This window comes from Neodiprion virginianus, chromosome 5, assembly GCF_021901495.1.
Source record: "Neodiprion virginianus isolate iyNeoVirg1 chromosome 5, iyNeoVirg1.1, whole genome shotgun sequence".
Lineage (NCBI taxonomy): Eukaryota > Metazoa > Arthropoda > Insecta > Hymenoptera > Diprionidae > Neodiprion > Neodiprion virginianus.
Genome location: NC_060881.1, coordinates 9,274,895 through 9,293,287, shown reverse-complemented (window position 1 = coordinate 9,293,287; position 18,393 = coordinate 9,274,895). Strand labels below are relative to the sequence as shown.

At 40.5% G+C, this 18,393-nt stretch overlaps 1 protein-coding gene and 1 long non-coding RNA gene across 4 annotated transcripts; one reads left to right on the top strand and one right to left on the bottom strand.

The window, feature by feature from the left end:
- The first annotated feature begins 1,447 nt into the window (after positions 1-1,447).
- Positions 1,448-6,335, top strand: LOC124304789 (alanine--glyoxylate aminotransferase). Of its 3 annotated transcripts, none has more exons than XM_046763434.1 (7): positions 1,448-1,606; positions 1,944-2,130; positions 3,525-3,725; positions 3,832-3,989; positions 4,747-4,902; positions 5,445-5,792; positions 5,998-6,335. In XM_046763434.1, the coding sequence occupies exons 2-7, from the start codon at positions 1,951-1,953 to the stop codon at positions 6,149-6,151; spliced, it is 1,197 nt and encodes a 398-aa protein (XP_046619390.1). In that variant the 5' UTR covers positions 1,448-1,606; positions 1,944-1,950; the 3' UTR covers positions 6,152-6,335. The 3 variants fall into 3 exon arrangements, with proteins under 3 accessions (XP_046619390.1, XP_046619391.1, XP_046619392.1); XM_046763435.1 differs by having other exon boundaries at positions 1,496-1,610; XM_046763436.1 differs by lacking the exons at positions 1,448-1,606; positions 1,944-2,130 and adding an exon at positions 2,139-3,388.
- On the bottom strand, positions 5,656-18,393 carry LOC124304814 (uncharacterized). Its single transcript, XR_006908277.1, has 2 exons — positions 18,275-18,393; positions 5,656-5,827 (listed from the first exon to the last, which is right to left on the bottom strand). It is a non-coding gene; the product is annotated as an uncharacterized LOC124304814 (long non-coding RNA).

Sequence of the window (18,393 nt, the reverse complement as noted above, 5' to 3'; positions counted from 1 at the left end):
GTATAAGTCCTGATACCCAGGGTAGTTTTCCGCTGTTGTTCCACCACTGATTGCACGTAATACGTCTGTGTGATGCGCGTACAGCGCCGAACACGAGGCTGTGAGGTCATGCACCCAATACACACATTGTGCACGTTCCGTTCGTGTGCAGGCGAGATATCGATGTACACACGTATTCATATATTATGTACTTATACAGCATTATAGCGCAGGAGGCAGTGCAAGCCACGAACCGTCCACCCGGCATCTGCTCCTATCTCGATGAAGAGACTCAATTTTCAACTGGTTGAAAAAACGACTTGCCTCAGGGGTTCGCAATATTTTTTCCAACGGTTGGACGTGCAGACCAACTGATTCCGGCTGGAGGGTTCGCTGAAAAAAAGATGATTAGCACTGAAGTTTACCGATTGCGCATGCGCGAGTTTTGTCGGATTTACATGCAGACTGTAACCTCAAACTTCAACTTTTAAACTCGGATTTTTGGAGATTAGGTAGGCAGTGCAAAGTTTCTTGGGCTCCGTGGATCTTATTGTTAGAAGACTGTTATTGTTGACTGATGATTACTAGTTATGATATCGACGTAATGTCAATTAGCCACTTGACGCGAGAGAGTTTAGCATCTCATGCTTCGTTTTAATTAGGGAAAAGGCGGGCAAATTAGCCCCCCCTGTAAATACTGCAATTTTTTTTTTTGTAATTAACGAACATTACAACTTTATTTATTTACTTGCATCAGGAGATTTTTAACATCAAACTTTTCCTATGATTTTTTCCTAGTCTCTACTCCGTGGAAAAGAATTGTACGGGGGAGTAATCAAAGAAATTTTTATAACCATACTGATTATGGTATTTTATGATTTAATTCTACTATCAGAATTTCAATTAAGAAATGAAAATATTCTTTTTCTTAGATTGTTATCATAGGACGCTCTTAATTTGATAATTAGTTTACACAATCATTAGAAATACAAACTAATAGCGACCTCGTATAATAAACTATAACGCAAATGTGCATATTGCACAATAAATTATCTATTGCGTGATACTTTTACACTCCTTAATCGCAGTCCGAGTATAGATTAAAGGAGTATGAAGATACACACGAGTCCAACGATGCTCAATAATATATCCATCCGTTGATCCGGTCATGAGCTATCGCACGAATACTTATATTCATATCGGTGAGAAACAGTCGTCACTTGCTTCGCTGGGCAGCTTGTAGTAAAACATGATCAACGATAATAAAGCTGAACAACGCCCTTGTCTGAAGAGCCAATTGGCCAATAAAGTTATTTCTACGGTGAAAAGACTATTTCCATTACAGTCGTTTGGACGAAGCAAATTTCATAGTCAATCACGTTGCTGTTGGCCTCCAATGAGCATCATTGCAAATATTAACTTGAAGATCGAACTATTATGTATACGTAACGCGTGCCGATGTCCAAGAGGTTATCAACGACTCGAGATAACTGGGAACTGACGACAAGTTAAAAGTCGAGGCACAATTTAGTTTTCTCCTGTGTCGTTCGGCGGGAGGACCTTAGCCTCGGTTGCTTCGACGTGCTCTTTCAAGATTCAAAACACCTTACGGTTCTTCCTGTACCATGTAGGTACAAGCGCATCTGCCATTCCTATCGCAGTGATATTTGATTCGTCATTTTTCTCTTACCACATAACACTCAGTTCTCCTTTGCCTGTAGTTATAACTTTATCGTATCGATTGTTGACACGTCGGTTGTATTACTAAGACCTCAGACGCGTGACGCGTAATTGAGTGAAATTTTCTAATGCTCCGTTGAACCAATCGAATTGTGCATCAGTTTCTATGTTGACAAGTTAATAGAAAGTTAATGCCGATTAGCACGAATTTCCGTACTCGACTATAGCTACAGTTTTGGACAGTGCGTTAATTCTTACTTACAAAACAGCTGATTCCATTGTAGATTTAAAATGACTGCGTCAACATGGCTGGGAAACGCGGTCCTACCGGAACCTCCGAAGGAGCTTCTAGGTCCGCTGGGAGTCCCGGAAAAGACATTGATGGCACCGGGACCGAGCAACGCCTCCAACCGAGTTCGTCACGCTTTGCAGCACCCGCTACTGGGTCATCTACATCCGGAGATGTGTCAGGTCATATTATATCTCCTATGATATGTCATAGATATGCGCTAAAAAAAAAAGCATCCGTTCAGCCTACATTTGACTATCGTCGTCGGTTCTGTACATACGCAAGCGCAAAAATCGGATAACCGGAAAATGTGATATGCAATAACTATATCTTCGCAGCTGTGACAAATGAAAGGACCTCGTCAATTTAAGAGGCTAAAGAGGAATCCACGAAGCAATGTGAAACGTAGTTGTAGATTAATAAATTCATCGAATAACGTGAATTTAGGTTTATTACATTTCTACTTTTTGATTCACAAAACGCCGCCTGATAGTAGGCAACCTGAGATACACTTACCCGTATTGTGCATTTCTGAATGCCTGGTTGCATCAAGTAAGGTTGTCTACCAATATAGGTATAGGAGGAGAAACTTGATTTTATTACATTTTGACTTATATAGAACGTTATAAAAATATGTACTTCGGTACCAAACGTCGTATAACCGACATTTTTACACACATAATTGATATTACGATGTCGATGTTTGACAACTTATTCGCCGACATTTTAAATTGTACGGATAAGATGTGTTTAATTCGTAGTTTAAATAATCGGTTGTTGTTTTGCAAAATTCAATCGAAATTAATTAAATGAACTATACACACCGAATATTTTATGCGTAATCGTGCCGATAACGCGGGGTTAGTTGTGGGTGGACTGCAATCTTATTCGCAAAACATTGACAATCCGAAATGCACGGTATTATAAATATAGAGAATATTCTCTGATAAGGAAATCAGCTATGCATTGCAAATTTTAATTATAATAACATGAATGCATTTTAAGTTTGATAATTCAAGCGATAATTATAAAATTATAACTGATTGCTTATTTTTTTGAGAATTATATTTGTTATGTAAATATGCAGTTATATACTTTTATTTAAAGCCACGTTTGCCAATATGATCAATTGAATTTTGCCACAGCTTTTTGTCATCCTTAGCTTACAAATTCTTGTGGGGTAAAATTACGATTTTCTGTCGTTGCTACTCTGCTACATTGGTGATGTCACCGGGTTGCCTATTACGGTAGGTTTCAGGCGTAAATAGGCTAGGTATTCAACTCTACTATTAACTGTTTCTTAAAGCGCCTACATACGTATTCGAAATTGGCCAGGCCGTGGAACTGAGCCACGAATTACACTATTCCCATTACAATATGTCCAACAGCGTTATCCTGCATCAGACAAAGCAAGGCCTCGACGTCTATACATTGCATTATGTAGTTATAATTATAGCAGTGTTTTAATTGCAATTATTATGTAGCTGATTGCATAGGCCTTCCACAGTTTACACAATGTATCAGAAATAAGAATTCACGCAATACCTAATCGGTAAGTGAAAAAATGACGTTCTAGTTAATGGATGAAGTCAAAGCAGGAATTCAGTACGCTTTTCAAACAAAAAATCGTCTCACATTGGCGATAAGTGCATCAGGACACGGAGGTATGGAAGCTTGTCTTGGGAACATCCTCGAACTTGGGGAAACTGTTTTGATCGCAAGATGTGGTCTTTGGGGCGAAAGGGCTGCGAATATGGCAATCAGGATTGGAGCTCACGTAAGACCGTAGTCTCGTCCTTTTTCTGGTGAACATGAAATTCCGGCAGGAAATTAACTGTCCCAGATCGTTTCCGAGGATTTATTATTAATTCATACCAAAATAGGTAGAATTCCTTGACACTGAGCTCGGTGTGGCTTTTACTCTGGAAGAGCTCGAAGCTGCTGTCAAACGACATCGGCCAACGGTTGTATTTGTGGTTCACGCAGAATCATCAACTGGTATGAAACAGCCTCTGCAAGGTGTTGGCGATATTGTTCATAGGTAGGGTGTCTCATTTGTAGCTACAATATAATTTAGTAAATTTATCCAACGACCACGAAGCCTGAAATTCGTCTATCAGTTAGTCCATTAATCACGTACCATTTTAATTCGTGTTAAAATAAGTTGAGCTAATTTCTCAAGGCCCAATTGTTTCTCCTGTCTATCTGTACCAATTGATTTAGGCCCTTTCAAATAATGGGTAACGTAACATAAACTCGAATTGTTTATATCACAGTGTAAACACGTCCTGTTGGCATCATTTGTTGAGTCATAGATTATTATAGGTACTGTGAATTGCTGATATTAGTATTCTCTGTTTCTTGGTACTAGATTCCATAGTGAAAACTCTTCCGGTTAATTTCCAACTATCTGATTAGCAGTCACCGGCTGCCAGGTGGACAATCCGTGGACATGACACCCTCGTTTTCTGCATTTTCATGAGATTTACACACATATATCGAACCTTCCGCAGTTGACTATATAATCTGAACTAATATTCTCTTAAAAATTACTTTTTGTGAGTTCGATCAGCCTGATAATAATTATGTAAATTTTAGAAAAGTGATATCTTCTACCCTATATAACCTATATATATACCCTATATCTTCTACCCCTTCTACTATAATTGCTGAATTCTATTGTATGAAGTCATTGGCGTTTGGCTAATGCGCACATCGCATAATGCAGTGCACGATTACAACGACTATCCGAATAATTTTACTATGAAATGTAATTAACGGTTAATTTAACTGCACAGATACGGCGGGTTGCTCATCGTTGACACCGTGGCTTCAATAGGCGGTGAATCCTTCTACGCAGATGCTTGGGGCGTCGACGCTGTCTATACCGGAAGTCAGAAGGTGCTTGGCGCACCTCCCGGCATAACACCGGTCACCTTTAGTCCCGCCGCAGAGTACGTGTGAAGTAGCCGACACTCCCCAATTAGTACAGCACAAGAGAAAACCGCGACAAGTTATTCACAATCGTAAAGCCGATTCGAGAATACGAATCGAATTATGTGAGTCGTGGTTCGCTTCGCATTGGCCACGATACGTGGGAAAATATTTCAGAACTTGTACGACACCAGCTTAGTTCAGGTATAGCGTCATACCTGATTCGAGAGTTCGTGAATCACGTTTCGAGTCGGGAATTCACATGAGGAATCATGCGTAGCGTTCTGGATTTTCATGAGCTGCAAGCGTTGCTCCATGCAAATTGTGTTTGCTTCAGATTACTCATTCGTATAAACCTTTCTTCAATAATGTGTACACGACCAAATCTCTACGAGACAAGAATTCAAACGAAATTGAGAAATTACGTAGTGGATGTGTGCTTAAAATCTTCATTACCCACCTGGAAAAGAAAAAGTTTAGACTGATGAATTTATGAGAGAAATTTTCACTTCAATAAGGTGACGCTATTTTGACTCATGTTTGCGCACTCGCTTTGCTTCAGGAAGAAGATATTTCAGAGAAAAACCCAGGTTCCAGTTTACTACTGGGACATGACAATACTCGGCGATTATTGGTCTTGTTTTGGCAAGTCGACGCGCGTTTATCACCACACAATCAGCGCTACTCTGATCTACGGATTGCGAGAGGCATTGGCTCAGCTTGCTGAAGAACGACTTCCAAATAGCTGGGCAAGACACGCCGCTGCTGCAATGAGGTTGGAAAAGCGCCTTGCTGCCCGTGGTTTGGAATTCTTTATTTCAAATCCGGAGAATCGTTTGCGTACGATTATTTCAGTGAAGGTACCTCCAGGAATCGATTGGAAACTTGTCACACAACGAGCGATGAAAAAGTAAGCCGTTACTCATTTTATAACTATGCGTCGATCTGCAAAATAAGGATATCATTTCTTTACGGTGGACAATTGACATTGATCAACGTCTTTGTTATGTCATGCTGCCAAAAAGTTCGATGAAATAGGATTAGATTCATGTTACAAGTGTTTGTGTAGCAATTCTGACCAGGATTTTTCTCGTTTGAAATGATTTATTATATAGATACAAGGTGGAAATTGGGGGAGGTCTCGGCCCGACTGTTGGCAAAATCTTCCGCATCGGATTAATGGGGGTTAACGCTGATAGTGAACACGTGGATCGAGTATGGGAAGCATTTAATGACGGCTTGAAGTATGCTAGAACGGCAAAACTGTAAACGATGGATGCGGAAGAATCAGTTTAACCGTTCAATCACGCATGTCTTCCTCGCCGAAATTTCGGACGTTGCGAGCCACATGCTGTGTATAATTTTCGACTTCATTGGTTGTCGATTTATAAGAAATATTGAATGTATCAAAAGAGCATTAAAATACAATCTTTATGTACCGTGGTCATATAAATACGTTCAATAAAGGCTGACGCCGACTAGACCGCGGCGGACGGCGGCGGACGGCGGCGAAATTTTCGCTCATACAGTTATCCATATAGGTGTTCACACTAGACGGCGGCGGACCGCGGCGGAACGCGGCAATTTTTCGCGAGTTCCAGGTTGGGAATATTTCGGCGGTGCGCCGCGCATTGCCGCGCATCGCCGTCGTCTAGTGTGAACACCCGACCGATGCCGAAATTCATCCCAAGTATAAAAATAGGGAAACCTGCGTTACTTTGATGTAAATGGTTATGGTTTACAAGGATTCTTTTCATTCTCTCCGCTGTTCTTGCGAAAAATAAATGTATTCATTTTCACATCTTAAATAAATCCTACGGATATTGAATAAATGTTACGCAAGTAATTACTTCATTTTTAAAGAAATTTAAGTAAATGTGAGTTTTAGAACAACAAGTTATGATCAACGGATTATTTTATGTAAAAAATTTATTTTTTTCTCATTGTTCGGGTATGATGCTGATTTCATGAAGACTGTTTTTTATTTTGCGTATTAATTTTTATGCATAAGAAATGAGAGAGTATATTTTGGGCTAAAATTTATTTCATTTTTACTATACATATATTATATGTATAATAGGGTGTTTCAAAATAAAAAAATTTACGATTTTCCAACGAGCCACACCCGAAATAGTTTAGGTAGAAACAAAAATTCTGGCGAAAGATGAGCATTGTCGGTTGATTTTTAATCCTTTTTTCCTTTTTATCGAATTTATGATGGACAATTGTTAGTAATTTTATTTCGTGTTAAACACTTCTTCATCCATAATGAGTAATCAAGAAGTAGTGGCAAATATGCATGATTATTTATTGTGTGCCCATGACGACTGAGACAAATCGTGGTCATCAGATAATTGATAAATATCTCTTTTTCGTAGAAACAGTATCGGCGGGTGGTCACGCGACTATAGTGGGCGCATCTCACGGTAACTGCGCCGCGGTGCAGTGGGTGTCAGCCTTAACTTTTGAAATGTCCTACCATTTCCGAACACCTCCAACCATCCTATTTACCTATATTACTAGATTAGCTATTATATGAAAAGAGAAGAATTATTCACTTCGAAATGGGATTCTATTCGACGCGCGCTCGATGTATTCCATAACATTAGTATTCATAATTATTTCAACAACTTTTCATTTGCTCTCACGATCTTGAATTTTCGTAGGCATATAACCAAAACGCTGTTCTAGCTAGTCGAGAGTGAAGTATCTACGTTGGGTAGAGAAGCAAAATTGTTTTTCGAAAAGTATTCGGATGGAAAAAAATTCAGAGTAACTGTAATACATGACGGATGCGCTAATTTTGAACGAGATGAAATGGATGCTTCGTATATGAGATAGTATTTAACGCTGCGTAGTGATTTAAAGACCTAAAAAGGTGATAGGAAGAGAAAGAACGAAGCTTCTTAACACTTCGAGTGTATTTTAACACACATTTGAAAGATACGAGCAAAATTTTTCATCATCCAACTGTCGCAGAACGGCAGCGTTATCGGCTGACCCGTTAAGTAAAGGATATATCTTCAGTCAACGGCTGACCATCGAAGGGCCTGGCCGCTTGAGTCTGGAATCGGCAGGACAGATAAGGTGTGTATTTCTTGTATGAAATGTGAACACTAGAATCATTATACATCATATCATATCATCATATATCGTACATCATACATCGTACATCATACATCATACATCATACATCATACATCATCATACCTAGTATTACAGTTCGAAACCAAAGTTTGAATTTTCGGATGTTCGGAAAGTGACGTCACCAATCTAAAATCGGCTAGCCGAGTTCCTCAGTCTGGTAACAACCGCGCAGTAGAGCGGACGGTTGAGAGTCGCGCTCCGCAAACTTCGAGTACCGGGTTCTCAACCTCCCGGATCCCGCGCTTCGGGTCCGCTACGTATTTCGAGTACCGGGTTCTCAACCTCCCGAATCCCGCGCTTCGGGTCCGCTACGCGGTGAAACTCGACTTCCAGGATAAGCGCTCCGTGGTTCCTAGTTCATGTTTACAATGAATTATTTCAATTCGTTTTTCGCGCAAGCTGAAATTCAGTAGCTGTCGGTGCGCTAATAAAATTTCTCGACTTCCAGGATAACCGCTCCGTGGTTCCTGGTTCATGTTTACAATAAATTATTTCAATTCGTTTTTCGCGCAAGCTGAAATTCAGTAGCTGTCGGTGCGCTAATAAAATTTCTCGACTTCCAGGATAACCGCTCCGTGGTTCCTGGTTCATGTTTACAATGAATTATTTCAATTCGTTTTTCGCGCAAGCTGAAATTCAGTAGCTGTCGGTGCGCTAATAAAATTTCTCGACTTCCAGGATAAGCGCTCCGTGGTTCCTGGTTCATGTTTACAATAAATTATTTCAATTCGTTTTTCGCGCAAGCTGAAATTCAGTAGCTGTCGGTGCGCTAATAAAATTTCTCGACTTCCAGGATAACCGCTCCGTGGTTCCTGGTTCATGTTTACAATAAATTATTTCAATTCGTTTTTCGCGCACGCCCAAATTCAGTAGCTGTCAGTCCGCTAATAAAATTTCTCGACTTCCAGGATAAGCGCTCCGTGGTTCCTGGTTCACGTTTACAATAAATTATTTCAATTCGTTTTTCGCGCAAGCTGAAATTCAGTAGCTGTCGGTGCGCTAATAAAATTTCTCGACTTCCAGGATAAGCGCTCCGTGGTTCCTGGTTCACGTTTACAATAAATTATTTCAATTCGTTTTTCGCGCAAGCTGAAATTCAGTAGCTGTCAGTGCGCTAATAAAATTTCTCGACTTCCAGGATAAGCGCTCCGTGGTTCCTGGTTCACGTTTACAATAAATTATTTCAATTCGTTTTTCGCGCAAGCTGAAATTCAGTAGCTGTCGGTGCGCTAATAAAATTTCTCGACTTCCAGGATAACCGCTCCGTGGTTCCTGGTTCATGTTTACAATAAATTATTTCAATTCGTTTTTCACGCAAGCTGAAATTCAGTAGCTGTCGGTGCGCTAATAAAATTTCTCGACTTCCAGGATAAGCGCTCCGTGGTTCCTGGTTCACGTTTACAATAAATTATTTCAATTCGTTTTTCGCGCAAGCTGAAATTCAGTAGCTGTCGGTGCGCTAATAAAATTTCTCGACTTCCAGGATAAGCGCTCCGTGGTTCCTGGTTCACGTTTACAATAAATTATTTCAATTCGTTTTTCACGCAAGCTGAAATTCAGTAGCTGTCGGTGCGCTAATAAAATTTCTCGACTTCCAGGATAAGCGCTCCGTGGTTCCTGGTTCACGGTTACAATAAATTATTTCAATTCGTTTTTCACGCAAGCTGAAATTCAGTAGCTGTCAGTCCGCTAATAAAATTTCTCGACTTCCAGGATAAGCGCTCCGTGGTTCCTGGTTCACGTTTACAATAAATTATTTCAATTCGTTTTTCACGCAAGCTGAAATTCAGTAGCTGTCGGTGCGCTAATAAAATTTCTCGACTTCCAGGATAACCGCTCCGTGGTTCCTGGTTCATGTTTACAATAAATTATTTCAATTCGTTTTTCGCGCAAGCTGAAATTCAGTAGCTGTCGGTGCGCTAATAAAATTTCTCGACTTCCAGGATAACCGCTCCGTGGTTCCTGGTTCATGTTTACAATAAATTATTTCAATTCGTTTTTCGCGCACGCCCAAATTCAGTAGCTGTCAGTCCGCTAATAAAATTTCTCGACTTCCAGGATAAGCGCTCCGTGGTTCCTGGTTCACGTTTACAATAAATTATTTCAATTCGTTTTTCGCGCAAGCTGAAATTCAGTAGCTGTCGGTGCGCTAATAAAATTTCTCGACTTCCAGGATAAGCGCTCCGTGGTTCCTGGTTCACGTTTACAATAAATTATTTCAATTCGTTTTTCGCGCAAGCTGAAATTCAGTAGCTGTCAGTGCGCTAATAAAATTTCTCGACTTCCAGGATAAGCGCTCCGTGGTTCCTGGTTCACGTTTACAATAAATTATTTCAATTCGTTTTTCGCGCAAGCTGAAATTCAGTAGCTGTCGGTGCGCTAATAAAATTTCTCGACTTCCAGGATAACCGCTCCGTGGTTCCTGGTTCATGTTTACAATAAATTATTTCAATTCGTTTTTCACGCAAGCTGAAATTCAGTAGCTGTCGGTGCGCTAATAAAATTTCTCGACTTCCAGGATAAGCGCTCCGTGGTTCCTGGTTCACGTTTACAATAAATTATTTCAATTCGTTTTTCGCGCAAGCTGAAATTCAGTAGCTGTCGGTGCGCTAATAAAATTTCTCGACTTCCAGGATAAGCGCTCCGTGGTTCCTGGTTCACGTTTACAATAAATTATTTCAATTCGTTTTTCACGCAAGCTGAAATTCAGTAGCTGTCGGTGCGCTAATAAAATTTCTCGACTTCCAGGATAAGCGCTCCGTGGTTCCTGGTTCACGGTTACAATAAATTATTTCAATTCGTTTTTCACGCAAGCTGAAATTCAGTAGCTGTCAGTCCGCTAATAAAATTTCTCGACTTCCAGGATAAGCGCTCCGTGGTTCCTGGTTCACGTTTACAATAAATTATTTCAATTCGTTTTTCACGCAAGCTGAAATTCAGTAGCTGTCGGTGCGCTAATAAAATTTCTCGACTTCCAGGATAACCGCTCCGTGGTTCCTGGTTCATGTTTACAATAAATTATTTCAATTCGTTTTTCGCGCAAGCTGAAATTCAGTAGCTGTCGGTGCGCTAATAAAATTTCTCGACTTCCAGGATAACCGCTCCGTGGTTCCTGGTTCATGTTTACAATGAATTATTTCAATTCGTTTTTCGCGCAAGCTGAAATTCAGTAGCTGTCGGTGCGCTAATAAAATTTCTCGACTTCCAGGATAACCGCTCCGTGGTTCCTGGTTCATGTTTACAATAAATTATTTCAATTCGTTTTTCACGCAAGCTGAAATTCAGTAGCTGTCAGTCCGCTAATAAAATTTCTCGACTTCCAGGATAAGCGCTCCGTGGTTCCTGGTTCACGTTTACAATAAATTATTTCAATTCGTTTTTCGCGCACGCCCAAATTCAGTAGCTGTCAGTCCGCTAATAAAATTTCTCGACTTCCAGGATAAGCGCTCCGTGGTTCCTGGTTCACGTTTACAATAAATTATTTCAATTCGTTTTTCGCGCAAGCTGAAATTCAGTAGCTGTCGGTGCGCTAATAAAATTTCTCGACTTCCAGGATAACCGCTCCGTGGTTCCTGGTTCATGTTTACAATAAATTATTTCAATTCGTTTTTCGCGCACGCCCAAATTCAGTAGCTGTCAGTCCGCTAATAAAATTTCTCGACTTCCAGAATAAGCGCTCCGTGGTTCCTGGTTCACGTTTACAATGAATTATTTCAATTCGTTTTTCACGCAAGCTGAAATTCAGTAGCTGTCAGTCCGCTAATAAAATTTCTCGACTTCCAGGATAACCGCTCCGTGGTTCCTGGTTCATGTTTACAATAAATTATTTCAATTCGTTTTTCACGCAAGCTGAAATTCAGTAGCTGTCAGTCCGCTAATAAAATTTCTCGACTTCCAGGATAAGCGCTCCGTGGTTCCTGGTTCACGTTTACAATAAATTATTTCAATTCGTTTTTCGCGCAAGCTGAAATTCAGTAGCTGTCGGTGCGCTAATAAAATTTCTCGACTTCCAGGATAACCGCTCCGTGGTTCCTGGTTCATGTTTACAATAAATTATTTCAATTCGTTTTTCGCGCACGCCCAAATTCAGTAGCTGTCGGTGCGCTAATAAAATTTCTCGACTTTCAGGATAAGCGCTCCGTGGTTCCTGGTTCATGTTTACAATAAATTATTTCAATTCGTTTTTCGCGCAACCCCAAATTCGGTAGCTGTCAGTACGCTGATAAAATTTCTGTAACTTTACAATCTTCTCATAATCTTTCTGGTAGATAATATCGATAAAAAAATTATATCAAACCTTACACATTATTTTTGATTTGTTCTCATGCTGAAAATTTTTATTAGTATTCGTGGTATAACTCGAGGTGGTTGGCGGTGGTCGGAGGTGGACGAGGAGGAGGACGAGGAGGACGAGGATTTGTGCTGGGTGAGCGAAACACTTTTATAATATTTGATGGCAATTGTAATTATATTTCATCTGAAATATTACAAACTTGTCACGTTTACAATAAATTATTTCAATTCATTTTTCGTGCAAGCACATATTCAGTAGCTATGAATAATCTTATACAATTTATTACATTATTAATGAATTGATTAATTACATTACTCCTTACACAATATTTTTGATATGTTCCTATACTAAAAATATTCATTACTATTCCAGGTATTACCCCAGGTGGTCGGAGCCGGACGAGGAGGAGGACCAGGTGGACGAGGAGGAGGACGAGGTGGACGAGGAGCAGGCGGGGTGGGTCGTGGGAGAGGACCTCTCCTCTCCTCAGAGGAGGGGCGGGGGAGGGGCAGGGAAGGGCGCGGTGGGCGGGGAGGGGGAAGGGAAGGGAAGGGAGGGGAAGGGAAGGAAAGGGGTGGGGCGCGGAGGGGGAGGGGGACGGGGAGGGCGAGGGCGGGATGGCGGGAGGGTGGGAGGGAGGGAGGGAGGGAGGGAGGGCGGGAGGGAGAGAGTGGAGGACGGATGTCGATGCAAGCCCGTTAGAGTTAATAGAGCAGTACCGCCCCCCTACACGCCCACTCCCACTCCCACTCCCCCTCCCTCCCCCATCCCTCCCCCTCCCCCTCCCCCCCTCCCCCACCCCGCCCCATCCCTTCCCGTCCCTTCCCCCTCCCCGCCCACCTCTCCCCCTTCCCTGCCCCTCCCCTCCCCTCCTCTGAGGAGAGGCGAGGTCCTCTCCCACGACCCACCCCGCCTGCTCCTCGTCCACCTCGTCCTCCTCCTCGTCCACCTGGTCCTCCTCCTCGTCCGGCTCCGACCACCTGGGGTAATACCTGGAATAGTAATGAATATTTTCAGTATGGGAACATATCAAAAATATTGTGTAAGGATTAATGTAATTAATCAATTGATTAATAATGTAATAAATTGTATAAGATTATTCATAGCTACTGAATATGTGCTTGCACGAAAAATGAATTGAAATAATTTATTGTAAACGTGACAAGTTTGTAATATTTCAGATGAAATATAATTACAATTGCCATCAAATATTATAAGAATATTAATTAATTAATTATTAATATAATAAATTGTATAAGATTATTGATAGCTACTGAATATGTGCTTGCACGAAAAATGAATTGAAATAATTTATTGTAAAAGTGACAAGTTTGTAATATTTCAGATGAAATATAATTACAATTGCTATCAAATATTATAAAAGTGTTTTACTCACCCAGCACAAATCCTCGCCCTCCTCGTTCTCCTCCTCGTCCACCTCCGACCACCTTCAACCACCTCAGGTTATACCTTGAATAGTAATAAATATTTTCAGTATAAGAACACATCGAAAATTTTGTGTAAGGATTAATATAATTGAGTTATTGATTAAATAATTAATTGATAATATAATAAATTGTATAAGATTATTCATAGCTACTAAAATTGTGCTTGCGCAAAAAATGAATTTAAATAATTCAATGTAAACATGAGAAGTTTGAAAAATTTCAGATAAAATATAATTACAATTGCCATGAAATATTATAAAAGTGTTTTACTCACCGAGCACAAATCCTCGTCCCCCTCCTCCTAAATCACCGAGATTATAATACCCGCAACCACACCTAACTACCTCCAACGAAAACCGCCAACCACCTCGAGTTATACCTCGAATACTAATAAATATTTTCAGCGTGAGAACAAATCAAAAATAATGTGTAAGGTTTGATATAATTTTTTTAACGACATATTTTACCAAAAAGATTATGAGAAGATTGTAAAGTTATAGAAATTTTATTAGCGCACCGACAGCTACTGAATTTCAGCTTGCGCGAAAAACGAATTGAAATAATTTATTGTAAACGTGAACCAGGAACCACGGAGCGCTTATCCTGGAAGTCGAGAAATTTTATTAGCGGACCGACAGCTACCGAATTTGGGGTTGCGCGAAAAACGAATTGAAATAATTTATTGTAAACATGAACCAGGAACCACGGAGCGGTTATCCTGGAAGTCGAGAAATTTTATTAGCGGACTGACAGCTACTGAATTTCAGCTTGCGTGAAAAACGAATTGAAATAATTTATTGTAAACGTGAACCAGGAACCACGGAGCGCTTATCCTGGAAGTCGAGAAATTTTATTAGCGGACTGACAGCTACTGAATTTCAGCTTGCGTGAAAAACGAATTGAAATAATTTATTGTAAACGTGAACCAGGAACCACGGAGCGCTTATCCTGGAAGTCGAGAAATTTTATTAGCGCACCGACAGCTACTGAATTTCAGCTTGCGCGAAAAACGAATTGAAATAATTTATTGTAAACGTGAACCAGGAACCACGGAGCGCTTATCCTGGAAGTCGAGAAATTTTATTAGCGCACCGACAGCTACTGAATTTCAGCTTGCGTGAAAAACGAATTGAAATAATTTATTGTAAACATGAACCAGGAACCACGGAGCGGTTATCCTGGAAGTCGAGAAATTTTATTAGCGCACCGACAGCTACTGAATTTCAGCTTGCGCGAAAAACGAATTGAAATAATTTATTGTAAACGTGAACCAGGAACCACGGAGCGCTTATCCTGGAAGTCGAGAAATTTTATTAGCGCACCGACAGCTACTGAATTTCAGCTTGCGCGAAAAACGAATTGAAATAATTTATTGTAAACGTGAACCAGGAACCACGGAGCGCTTATCCTGGAAGTCGAGAAATTTTATTAGCGCACCGACAGCTACTGAATTTCAGCTTGCGCGAAAAACGAATTGAAATAATTTATTGTAAACGTGAACCAGGAACCACGGAGCGCTTATCCTGGAAGTCGAGAAATTTTATTAGCGCACCGACAGCTACTGAATTTCAGCTTGCGCGAAAAACGAATTGAAATAATTTATTGTAAACGTGAACCAGGAACCACGGAGCGCTTATCCTGGAAGTCGAGAAATTTTATTAGCGCACCGACAGCTACTGAATTTCAGCTTGCGCGAAAAACGAATTGAAATAATTTATTGTAAACGTGAACCAGGAACCACGGAGCGCTTATCCTGGAAGTCGAGAAATTTTATTAGCGCACCGACAGCTACTGAATTTCAGCTTGCGCGAAAAACGAATTGAAATAATTTATTGTAAACGTGAACCGGGAACCACGGAGCGCTTATCCTGGAAGTCGAGAAATTTTATTAGCGCACCGACAGCTACTGAATTTCAGCTTGCGCGAAAAACGAATTGAAATAATTCATTGTAAACATGAACCAGGAACCACGGAGCGGTTATCCTGGAAGTCGAGAAATTTTATTAGCGCACCGACAGCTACTGAATTTCAGCTTGCGCGAAAAACGAATTGAAATAATTTATTGTAAACATGAACCAGGAACCACGGAGCGGTTATCCTGGAAGTCGAGAAATTTTATTAGCGCACCGACAGCTACTGAATTTCAGCTTGCGCGAAAAACGAATTGAAATAATTCATTGTAAACATGAACTAGGAACCACGGAGCGCTTATCCTGGAAGTCGAGTTTCACCGCGTAGCGGACCCGAAGCGCGGGATTCGGGAGGTTGAGAACCCGGTACTCGAAATACGTAGCGGACCCGAAGCGCGGGATCCGGGAGGTTGAGAACCCGGTACTCGAAGTTTGCGGAGCGCGACTCTCAACCGTCCGCTCTACTGCGCGGTTGTTACCAGACTGAGGAACTCGGCTAGCCGATTTTAGATTGGTGACGTCACTTTCCGAACATCCGAAAATTCAAACTTTGGTTTCGAACTGTAATACTAGGTATGATGATGTATGATGTATGATGTATGATGTATGATGTACGATGTATGATGTACGATATATGATGATATGATATGATGTATAATGATTCTAGTGTTCACATTTCATACAAGAAATACACACCTTATCTGTCCTGCCGATTCCAGACTCAAGCGGCCAGGCCCTTCGATGGTCAGCCGTTGACTGAAGATATATCCTTTACTTAACGGGTCAGCCGATAACGCTGCCGTTCTGCGACAGTTGGATGATGAAAAATTTTGCTCGTATCTTTCAAATGTGTGTTAAAATACACTCGAAGTGTTAAGAAGCTTCGTTCTTTCTCTTCCTATCACCTTTTTAGGTCTTTAAATCACTACGCAGCGTTAAATACTATCTCATATACGAAGCATCCATTTCATCTCGTTCAAAATTAGCGCATCCGTCATGTATTACAGTTACTCTGAATTTTTTTCCATCCGAATACTTTTCGAAAAACAATTTTGCTTCTCTACCCAACGTAGATACTTCACTCTCGACTAGCTAGAACAGCGTTTTGGTTATATGCCTACGAAAATTCAAGATCGTGAGAGCAAATGAAAAGTTGTTGAAATAATTATGAATACTAATGTTATGGAATACATCGAGCGCGCGTCGAATAGAATCCCATTTCGAAGTGAATAATTCTTCTCTTTTCATATAATAGCTAATCTAGTAATATAGGTAAATAGGATGGTTGGAGGTGTTCGGAAATGGTAGGACATTTCAAAAGTTAAGGCTGACACCCACTGCACCGCGGCGCAGTTACCGTGAGATGCGCCCACTATAGTCGCGTGACCACCCGCCGATACTGTTTCTACGAAAAAGAGATATTTATCAATTATCTGATGACCACGATTTGTCTCAGTCGTCATGGGCACACAATAAATAATCATGCATATTTGCCACTACTTCTTGATTACTCATTATGGATGAAGAAGTGTTTAACACGAAATAAAATTACTAACAATTGTCCATCATAAATTCGATAAAAAGGAAAAAAGGATTAAAAATCAACCGACAATGCTCATCTTTCGCCAGAATTTTTGTTTCTACCTAAACTATTTCGGGTGTGGCTCGTTGGAAAATCGTAAATTTTTTTATTTTGAAACACCCTATTATACATATAATATATGTATAGTAAAAATGAAATAAATTTTAGCCCAAAATATACTCTCTCATTTCTTATGCATAAAAATTAATACGCAAAATAAAAAACAGTCTTCATGAAATCAGCATCATACCCGAACAATGAGAAAAAAATAAATTTTTTACATAAAATAATCCGTTGATCATAACTTGTTGTTCTAAAACTCACATTTACTTAAATTTCTTTAAAAATGAAGTAATTACTTGCGTAACATTTATTCAATATCCGTAGGATTTATTTAAGATGTGAAAATGAATACATTTATTTTTCGCAAGAACAGCGGAGAGAATGAAAAGAATCCTTGTAAACCATAACCATTTACATCAAAGTAACGCAGGTTTCCCTATTTTTATACTTGGGATGAATTTCGGCATCGGTCGGGTGTTCACACTAGACGACGGCGATGCGCGGCAATGCGCGGCGCACCGCCGAAATATTCCCAACCTGGAACTCGCGAAAAATTGCCGCGTTCCGCCGCGGTCCGCCGCCGTCTAGTGTGAACACCTATATGGATAACTGTATGAGCGAAAATTTCGCCGCCGTCCGCCGCCGTCCGCCGCGGTCTAGTCGGCGTCAGCCTTAAATCGTATACCTTTTCATCGTCACATGTCGAACCCAAAAAAGAAAAATTAGATTTATAAATGAATATATAACATAAGAAGCTAGTTTAAGAGATTTGCAAAATGATGAGAATTCCGTACTTCTTGCGATGAGTACAATTTATTGATCGAAGTGCTGTACTCCTAATAGTAGCCTACCCGCCACACATTCAGGTAATGCGATAGGTCTGCCATCAGGGGAGAAGTTCCACTGAGGCGCGGGGTGGAGGGGTGAAATAGAAGTAAATGTACTTACGTGGACTTGAACTACCAACTTTGGCCAATGGAGAATATGCCAACAAATCAGGTACGCCTGCGACGTGAAGGTCTTTCTTTTATTTCCATCAGAAAAAAAATCGTTATTACTGCAGTACT

Bases quoted from the DNA above. Each gene is read 5' to 3' on its own strand.
- LOC124304789 (XM_046763434.1), top strand. From the start codon at position 1,951: ATGACTGCGTCAACATGGCTGGGAAACGCGGTCCTACCGGAACCTCCG. The intron at 3,990-4,746 runs GTAGGGTGTCTC...TTAACTGCACAG, and splicing joins GTTGGCGATATTGTTCATAG to ATACGGCGGGTTGCTCATCG. The intron at 5,793-5,997 runs GTAAGCCGTTAC...TTTATTATATAG, and splicing joins ACACAACGAGCGATGAAAAA to ATACAAGGTGGAAATTGGGG.